General features: G+C 30.8%; 1 protein-coding gene across 1 annotated transcript; it reads left to right on the top strand.

Annotated features, from left to right (window-relative positions):
• Positions 1-1,865: 1,865 nt before the first annotated feature.
• LOC141345398 (potassium/sodium hyperpolarization-activated cyclic nucleotide-gated channel 1-like) lies at positions 1,866-9,889 on the top strand. Its single transcript, XM_073850250.1, has 9 exons — positions 1,866-2,044; positions 4,630-4,825; positions 4,928-5,029; positions 5,124-5,261; positions 6,838-6,999; positions 7,075-7,168; positions 8,717-8,844; positions 9,345-9,476; positions 9,641-9,889. Exons 1-9 carry the CDS (start codon positions 1,866-1,868, stop codon positions 9,887-9,889), a joined length of 1,380 nt encoding a protein of 459 aa, XP_073706351.1.
• Positions 9,890-10,700: the final 811 nt, after the last annotated feature.

Raw genomic sequence — 10,700 nt, forward strand, 5'->3', positions numbered from 1 at the left:
TTTAGTACTGACCTGAATAAGAAATATGTTTAAATTTAGTGCACAAAAGAAAATAATAGGTGCATTTATACAAACTACCTTGATTTTTAACACTGTGTTGTTACCTGAATTATCCACAGCCGTGTTTTTTTTTTTTTTTTTTTTAAATTTAACTGCCCGCTGTTCTTCAGAAAAATCCTTCAGGTCTCACAAATTCTTTGGTTTTTCAGCATTTTTGTGTATTTGAACCCTTTCCAACAATGACTGTGTAAATTTGAGATCCATCTTTTCACACTGAGGACAACTGAGGGACTCATATGCAACTATTACAGAAGGTTCAAACACTCACTGATGCTCCAGAAAGAAAAACAATGCATTTGAAAGATCAGGATAAATTTAACTTATTTTGTCTTCTGAGAAACATGCAAGTATCTTCTGCAGCTTCTGAAGGGCAGTACAAACTGGAAAAAAATATGATATTTAGGCAAAACAGGAAAAATGTACACATCTTCATTCTGTTCAAAAGTTTTCACCCCCAGCTCTGAATGCATTTCCTTCATTGCTGGAAAGGGTTCAAATACACAAAAATGCTGAAAAACCAAAGAATTTGTGGGACCTAAAGGATTTTTCTAAAGAACATGAACAGCACCACTAAATAAAAACAAAACAAAAGCAGCTGTGGATCATTCAAGTAACAAAACAGTATTAAAACAGGGCAATTGTTTCATAAATTCAACTATTATTTCCTCATGTGGACTATATGTAAATAGCTTTACTGTGAAATATCTCATTCAGGTCGGTACCAAATTAAAAATAGCATGCATTTTGTATGATTCCTGTTATTTTGGTCAAATAATTAACATTTAGCAGATTCTGCAAGGTGTATGTAAACTTTTGACTTCAACTTAGAACTTACTTATAACTCTTTTTGGCCTAACGTGAGGGGATGAAACATTAGACAATGCAGGTGTATAGGGTAAAAAAATAACTTATAGTTATCACCTTACTTACTTGATTACTTTGATAATTGCAAAAGTTTTCTAAAAATGTTTTAATATGCAAATAAGGCATATTTAATGACACATTAATTTGCATACATTTATAGTACAAACATCTAAACACAAAGTCAGTTTCAAAATGCTTGTTACTTTTTTTTTGACATATTAAAGTCAAATGTTTTTACAGAAGGAATTTTGGGTATATATGGTTATTTATGAACAAATCCCACTGTAGAAACCCTCAGGATATAACGTAGACTTATAGAAATTAGAATATAGAATATAGAATTAGAAATTAGAAATATGTATTGTAATTGAAATCTACTGACACAAATAGATAAAGTGCTATGAAAGAAACACTTAACAGTGTTTTTTGGATGTTTTCTTTCCACTAGTTTGAAAAAACACTTTATGAAACACCAAAAAGCCCAGAATCTCAAACTTGACAGGTCCATGAAAAAAAAAAACAGCGTTTTTGCCTGCAGTGTCTCCCCTTAATAAAACTTTATACTACTACTAATTATAATAATAATAATATTAATAATAAAGTAACAACAAAAAATCTATAACACAATGTACCTATTATTGCATATAAAGAAAACATCGCCTCATGTACTTACCTGTAAAATATGAGTTGTTTACATTTGATGTACTGAAATCTGTCTACACAAATGTCTTACCGTTCAACTGTAAATTATTTAATATCTTTACTATTTCTTCATAAATAAATAGAGATTTGTTAATCGATTTAAACAGCCCAAATAATTCAACGAAAGACGTGTAGCTCCGCGGTCAAGGCCGATTCGCGCCACTTTAACATTCGAACATAAATAACGAATTTAACGAATTAACCGTATCTGCGGTTTGCTGATGAGCGGCTCCGTAGAGATGAGTGGCTCAGTCGAGATGAGTGGAAATAGCTCAAGTGGCCCGGTAAAAACACGGTTTTCGGCCCTTCAAGATTTCCTGAGAGGAAGACGATCGGTAACCGTTAAAGAGAACGAAAATGAAGAGAAAAAGGAAGTCAAAACCTGCAGATGGATAATACACCCCCGGAGTCGCATCAGGTAATTTAGCGTAACTTTAACTCAGACTTAACTGGTTTCTCTCATATAACGTAAACTAGGCTATCGTATTATTGTTCATTATACTTATTAATACATCTCAATCAATTCTCAGATTATTAAGTATGCTAATTAAAGATGTGATCGTTGTACTTGACTTGAAAAGTTTTCGAAACAATAAAAAAGATGCCGTCTATTTTTATCTCTAGATAATAAACAGTAAACATGCAATGTATAACACTTACACTAAACAACAAATCGTTTTAAAATATCATAATAAAATTATATTTTAAATACATTTTACGTGGATATTTTTAATAAACGTGATTCAGTTTAAATGTAAATAATGTCAATTGTTACGATAAAATGAAAAAATGTTACACTTGCATTTGAAATGAATACATTTCTAATAATAATAAAGTGACAAAATAATATCATAATAAATATCATATCATGTTTTATAATAAAATTACAATTTAAATACATTTTATGTGGACATTTTTAATAAACGTGATTCAGTTTAAATGTAAATAATGTCAGATAATAATTTAAAAAATAATTTCATAATATAATGAAATTACAATTGAAATGCATTTTATGTTTACATTTTTTAATAAATGTGATTCAGTTTAAATGCAAATAATGTCACATGTTACAATAAAATGAAAAAATGTTTCACTTGCATTTGAAATTAATACATTTCCAATAATAAAGTGACAACAAAATAATAATCAAATCATAATAAATATCATAATATCATGTTTTATAATAGGCTTATCATTATAGAATTCCCATTTAAAGGCATTTTACCTGCATTTTTTATAAGACATGATTCAGTAATTAAATATGCTAAAAATGTATAATATAATGAAATTACAATTTAAATACATTTACGTTTATATTTTGAATGAACAACTGAGTTTAAATGTAAATCATGTAAAATGTTACGATAAAATGAAAAATGTTACACTTGAATTTGAAATTAATACATTTCTAATAATAATGTGTCAACAAAATAATAATAAAATCATAATAAATATCATAATATCATGTTTTAGAATAGGCCTATCATAATAAAATAACATTTTTAATACATTTTACGTGGACATTTTTTTATAAACGTGATTCAGTTTAAATGTAAATAATGTAAAATCATTTTAAAAATAAAAATAAAATGTTTCATAATAAAATTACAATTGAAATACATTTTAAGTTTATATTTTTAATAAAAGTAATTCAGTGTAAATGTAAATAATGTAAAAAAAAATATAAACAAATTGTTTCATAATATAATGAAATTACAATTTAAATACATTTTACATAAACGTGATTCAGTTTAATTGTAAATCATGTAAAATGTTGCAATAAAATTTAAAATTTTACATTTACATTTGAAATTAATACAATTCTAATAATAATAAAGTGACAACAAAATAATATCTTAATATCATTTCATATGTTTGATAACAGGCCTGTCATAATAAAATTACAATTTTAATACATTTCACGTGGACATTTTTAATAAACATGATTCAGTTTAAAAGTAAATAATGTAAAATCTTTTTTAATACAAATCATTTCATAATATAATGAAATTACAATTTAAATACATTTTACGTTTATATCTTCAATAAACATAATTCAGTTTAAATGTAAATAATGTAAAAAAAAGATTTTTGAAACAAATTGTTTCATAAAATTAATTTAAATACATTTTACATTTAGATTTTTAATAAACATTATTTGTTTTAAATGTAAATCATGTCAAAGGTTACAATACAATGAAAAATGTTACATTTACATTTGAAATGAATACATTTCTAATAATAAAGAGACAACAAAAAATATCATAATATTATAATATATGTTTTATAATAAAATTACAATTTAAATACATTTTATGTGGACATTTTAATAAACGTGATATAGTTTAAATGTAAATATGTACAATCATTAAAAAAATTATAATATAATATATAATGAATAATATATATACATAATATAATGAAATTACAACTGAAATAGTTTTGTTTATATTTTTTAATAAACGGCTTAAATGTAAATTTACGGAAAATGTTACGGAAAAATTAAAAAGTTACACTTGCATTTGAAATGAATACATTTTTAATACTAATAAAGTGAAAACAAAATAATAATATTATAATAAATATCATAACATTATTTCATGTGTTTTATAATAGGCCTATCATAATACAATTGCAATTTTAATACATTTTACGTGGACATTTTTAATAAACGTGATTCGGTTGCAATGTAAATAATGTAAAATCATTTAAAAAAAGTTTCATAATATAATGAAATTACAATTGAAATACATTTTACGCTTATATTTTAATAAACATAATTCAGTTTAAATGTAAATCACATGAAACAGATGTCAAAAAGAAATGTTTATAATGTATATAATTTCTGACAAAATGTTACAGTTGCTACTAATTCTACTTTTATACATGATAGGCTACTAAATGATTAATTTCCATATGAATAGCATGTTGAGCATGTATGTCAGTGTTTCATTAATGTCATCACAGTGATAAAAATGCTTTTGCTTTTTCCCTGTCTTACAGGCATTACTATCTTATGTACATGGTGATCTTAACATTTGTGAACCTCATAACAATTCCTCTAGACATGGCATTTTCTGAGGATATGATTGATAGTGCCCACAAATACTGGGTGGCCTTCAATGTATTCTCAGACATCATGTTTTGTCTTGACGTGGCCATTAATTTTCAAATGGGGATTTTCAGTGACGACGGCCAGGTAGGAATTTGTCCTTTCATAGTGTAATACGAAAACTTTTGCTTTTGTTAAAATATAGTTGACTATTAAAGATTTATACAATGCATTCTTGTTTTTGTCTAGGCCATCCTGGATCCAAAATTAATTCGAGAGGACTATTTCAAATCTTGGCTTGGACCTGACCTGGTGGCTGCCTTTCCGGTTGACATTATCATTATGATTGTGGTAATAGTATTTATTAAAGTTAATATCGCTGATCAAATTGTAAAGATCCTTTAAGTTCTCCCAGTACAATGAAAGCATGTGTCATTTACCACAGGAGCACTTTTATCACGCTGACACCGCTTCACTGATGGCCTCCAAGCTGGTGCGGATACTCATGTTCGCCAGGATTTTCAGTATGATCCGTTTACTCCGCGTGCCGAAGCTTCTGAGATTCTGCTTTGAATTGGAAAGTGTAAGTTTCAGTGTCACACACAAGGTCATGTTTATGCAGGAAATTATCAATTTATTACGTACAGCCAGAGAAGAACTTCCCTGCCAGAGTCGTCATTTGTTATGAAACTTATGACATAGAATTTAAGATATTATTAGCGCCATGTACAGTGTGAAATACTCCAGTTGAGGTTAAAAGTTTACATACAACTTGGAGAATCTGCAAAATGTTAATTATTTTAGCTAAATAAAAGAGATTATACAAAATGCATGTTATTTTTTTAATTTAGTACTGACCTGAATGGGATATTTCACATGAAAGACATTTACATATAGTCCACAAGAGAAAATAATTGTTAAATTTATAAAAAATTACCCTGTTCTAACGTTTACATACACTTGATTCACCTCTTTTGTCTAGTGATAGTTGTTCATGAGTCCCTTGTTTGTCAAAAAAAATCCTTCAGATCCTACAAATTCTTTGGTTTTTCAGCATTTTTGTGTATTTGAACCTTTTCTAACAATGACTGTATGATTTTGAGATCCATCTTTTCACACACTGACGACAACTGAGCGACTCATATGCAACTCTTACAGAAGGTTCAAACCCTCACTGATGCTCCAGAAGAAAAAAAACATGCATTAAGAGCCGGAGGGTGAAAACTTTTGAACAGAATGAAGAAGTGTACATTTTTTTCTTATTTTGCCATAAAATCATATTTTTTCATTTAGTACTGCCCTTCAGAAACTACAGAAGATAGATACATGTTTCCCAGAAGACAGAATAAGTCTTATAAATTCACCCTGAATACTCTTCTGGAGCATCCGTGAGTGTTTGAACCTTCTGTAATAGTTGCATATGAGTCCCTCGGTTGTCCTCGGTGTGTAAAGATGGACCTCAAAATCATACAATCATTGCTGGAAAGGGTTCAAATACACAAAAATGCTGGAAAACCAAAGAATTTGTGGGACCTGAAGGATTTTTCTGAAGAACAGCAGGCAGTTTAACTGTTCAGGACAAACAAGGGACTCTTGAAACTTTTGAACAGGGTCATTTTTATAAATTCAATATTATTATGGACTATATGTAAACATCTTTTATGTGAAATATCTTATTCAGGTCTGCAATAATTAAAAAATAACATGCATTTTGTATGATCGCTCTTATTTTGCTAAAATAATTAACATTTTGCAGATTCTGAAATGTGTATGTCAACTTTTGACCTCAACCGTAGACAAATAAAATTGACTGGACAACTGAATAAAAACAGAAAAAAAAGAAAACTGTTCTTGCAGGTTGATGTCATATAAAAATGTATACAAACGAATTTGATTTTGATCTTATTTTTAAAGAGTCCAAAAAGCAAACCAATGATCTGAAGAAACTAAATAAATATCAAAAACGTCCTCAAAAATAGTCTAAAATAGTTTTAATAAGACGACAGTGATTTTCGAAGACATTCAAATCACTCTAGCAGACAATCTCATAGTTCAGCACAGTATATACCATTTTTTGTAGTATCTTCTCAGTAAACTAACAAGCAACAGGTTGTATTTTGTACATCCTTACAGTTCTAACTGTCTATCTGTCATTCTAGGTCTCTGACATTCAGCTTGAAGAAGTCAAGAAGTTGTTCAGGATTTTCTTCATGCTCCTGTTGATAATCCTGGTTTGGCACTGGAACACATGCGTTCAGTACTTCATATCTCTCCTGGAGGAGTTTCCCCCAGACGGCTGGGTCATGCAAGAGAATATCATAGTAAGTCTTAATTTGTATTTTGAATTTATTGATGTGACGCTTAACATTTGATCCATTTTCTTTTACGTTTTGCAGAACGCCACGATCGGGGAAAAATACTCCTATTCTTCCTTCAGAGCTTTCTCTCAGCTGGCCTGGATTTCAACTCAATCGATTCAATCACCAACACGTACATCACACAACATTATTTCAACATTAAGAACCATTTAAGAAAACATAACTCCTGAAAAACACTTTAATTGCTACAGTTGACCATATGCACGAAGGGTTCTTTAGAACTTCCGCATGATGATAAGCCAGCTCGTAAACTTCCTGAAGCCCATTTTATATGTGCTATATACAGGTGGACACTCTTGAGAATCCTCTACTGCCTCGTTCTTATCAGAAACTGAGAAAAATCATAAATGCGACATCGTAAATAATGATAGCAGCATGAACGTTCAGTTTTTATATTATTTAACGACATATCATTTAAATGCTGAGCCTGGTAATCCCAGGAGAGTACCTGCATAGTTGAACATTTAAACACTATCATAACGTGTTTAGGCTAACGTTAGCTAGCAAGCTATACTTCTTCAAGGACATCTTAATCGTGTTCTAGATAATCAGTAACTTGGCTTCATAGTCATGAACACATTTTTAAAATCTTGTTATATTTCACATTTAATGTAAATGTAATATTTTAAAGCCTTTGTTTTTCAACTCTACAGCTGTGCAATAAAATTCACCTCAAAGATTCGCTTTTCATTCATAAAGAGGACATGGAAAAAATGCCTTTTCACGGAAAACCACGTCTTTTTAAGATGAAAATGACATGGAATTACCCATATTACCAGAAGATGGCAGCAGAGGATCAATCATTGCCTGCAGCTGCCATTTCAACTCCCAAATTTTTCAAGACATCTTGCTGTTCGATTTATAATAAAATGACTAGTATAGTAAATTGTAGTACTTTTACTGCACTGAAGTGTATAGTATAGCAAGTGCAGGAAGTCACTAGGCTTTAGAACTATTAAACTACTTCTATATAGTTCACTACAAATTAAACAAGTTAAATACTAATTGTATAATAATTAAATAATGCACTCAATATGAATCGATATGAATTTGAAATGTTTTATATAATTTAATAACTACATCTTTTAAGCTTTATCGTAAACTGTAAAAGCTATTAAATAGCCTAGATTTAACCAACGCAAACTTGTTACTGCTGTAGTTTTGTTACTCTGAATTTAGTCTGAATCATTTAAGCTTTTTTTTAAATCAACTTGTCAGATGTTTTGTCCGGTTATTACTGTCAATCATACAATGACTTGCGCATATTTAGCCGATTTACTCACGTTTTTTTAAACTCGCGTTTGTCATTCTTGAATCGGTATACATGGACGTTTGGTCCTCTTGAACAAACAAAACTTTTCTTCGATTGTGAATGGATTATGTAGAGAAAACGAGCAAAGTACACTCCTACGGCACACTACAGTTGACCGGAAATGACTTAGCTGGCTTGTCTAAACAAGGAAGTAATCTGTGCATATGGTCAATTACAAGGCAAGCACCATTATGACTATCAAGGTTAGGGATAAAAAAAATAGCAACAGATGCACTGGTAGCTTAGCATTGCGCCATCAGGTTTTGCACGAGCAAACACCACTGAGTAAAATGCAAAAATGTAGTTTACATTTTTTCGGAGAGAAAATGATTCTCTTTTGTTTTTTAGGTTTGGCAGAAAGGTGGGTGGCTGTTGTTAGCATGGTGATTGGATATTTATTGTGTTTTGCTCTTATTACCTGCTTGATCTCAACAGTCGGGACCATGACTACAACTGGCAATGAATACAAAAAAAAGGTGCTCTTAAGTGTTTTTTTTTTTTTTTTTTTGCTGATACTTATTCAACAAATGTGACCCTGGACCACAAAACCAGTCATAAGGGTCATTTTTATATTTGGATTTTATCTGAAAGCTGAATAAATAACCTTCCCACTGAGCTATGGTTTGTTAGAATAGGACAATATTTAGCCGAGATACAACTATTTTAAAATCTGAGGGTGCAAAAAAATCTAAATGTTGAGAAAAATGCTTTTAAAGTTGTCCAAATGAAGTTTTTAGCAATGCATATTACTAATCCAAAATTAGGTTTATATATATTTATGGTAGGACATTTCCAAAATGTCTTCATGGAACATGATCTTTACGTAATATACTAATGATTTTGGGCGATAATTTTGACCAACGCAGTGTATTTTTGGCTCTTGCTACAAATATACCTGTGGTACTTCAGATTGTTTTTGTGGTCCAGGTTCACAAATAAATACATGAATTTAAAGCATGACATATAAATATTTCAGATCAGTCAGCTGCAATCCTCCAAAATGTTCAAAAAGCTGCCTAGGAATTTGCGCCAACGCACCACGGCCCAATACAAGTGGCAGTACGATAAGAAGAACATCCTTGATTTGGTGTCAAAACGACTGAGAAAGGTGTCTAATTCACACATATGAATATAGAAATAAGCAAAGGTCAGTGGCAATAACGTACACATACCTCTGGAGCCACTGGTCAATCACAACGTCCTGTTTAGAAAGAGAATAATCTGTTTTTATATTTAAATCGTTGTAACAATGCTATGTTTTCTCTTTCAAAGGATATTATGGCAGATATGTGTCCCAACCTGCTGAACAAAGGCTCCATGTTCATGACACATGACAGAGAATTCACCGAAGCCATCTTGGTGAAGTTGGAGTACGAGTTATTCAACCCAGAAGACATCATCATTCATCAGGGCGCTCAGGCTGACCACATGTTCTTCATCGAGCACGGACAGGTGCTCATGAAGAACGAATCCTTCCAGATGGAGCTGTGTGATGGAGATCACTTTGGAGGTGGAGTATGAGAACCTGCTGTAGTGTGATTCAGTTGAAGTTCACTTCCAGAACAAAAATTTACAGATAATTTACTTGCCCCCTTGTCATCCAAAATGTTCATGTCTTTTTTCTACAGTTGTAAAGAAATTGTGTTTTTTGAGCAAAATATAGTGGATTTCTATGGTGCCTGTGAGTTTGAACTTCCAAAATGCTGTTTAAATGCAGCTTCAAAGGGCTCTAAATGATCCCAGCTGAGGAATAAGGGTCTTATCTACAGTAGTGAAACGATAAAAAAAAAAAAAAAAGACAATTTATATACTTTTTTTTAACCTCAAATGCTCAGTTAGGGTATGTCGAAAAACTCCTATCTCATTTACATTTATTCATTTAGCAGACGCTTTTATCCAAAGCGACTAACAATTGGGAATGCAAGTGATTCATCCTAAGGAGGCAGATCGACATAGGAAGTGCTCAAAAATACCATATATCAGGCGTTGTTAGATGAGTACAGTCGTGGCCAAAAGTTTTGAGAATTACATAAATATTGGAAATTGGAAAAGTTGCTGCTTAAGTTTTTATAATAGCAATTTCAGGGTACCCGCGGGGTCTTAAAAGCATTGAAAAAGTCTTAAATTTGATAATCTCAAATTAAGGCCTTAAAAGCCTTGAATTTGGTATGCAAAGTCTTGGATTTCATTACAAAGGTCTTATTTTATTTATTTTTGCCTTTCCTAGGATTAAGATCATACCGTAACAAAATTAACTGTTACTAATGTAGGTTAATTAAAAATTCATGCAGCGTAAAGCTGAGTGCACCTCGCGCTTCACGTCATAGCAGAA

Source organism: Garra rufa, chromosome 11, assembly GCF_049309525.1.
Source record: "Garra rufa chromosome 11, GarRuf1.0, whole genome shotgun sequence".
In the NCBI taxonomy this organism is placed as follows: domain Eukaryota; kingdom Metazoa; phylum Chordata; class Actinopteri; order Cypriniformes; family Cyprinidae; genus Garra; species Garra rufa.

Excerpts from the sequence above, each read along its gene's own strand:
- LOC141345398 (XM_073850250.1), top strand. The coding sequence starts at position 1,866 with ATGAGTGGCTCAGTCGAGATGAGTGGAAATAGCTCAAGTGGCCCGGTA. Across the intron at positions 5,030-5,123 it reads ACATTATCATTATGATTGTG|GAGCACTTTTATCACGCTGA; the intron begins GTAATAGTATTT and ends CATTTACCACAG. Across the intron at positions 7,000-7,074 it reads TCATGCAAGAGAATATCATA|AACGCCACGATCGGGGAAAA; the intron begins GTAAGTCTTAAT and ends TACGTTTTGCAG.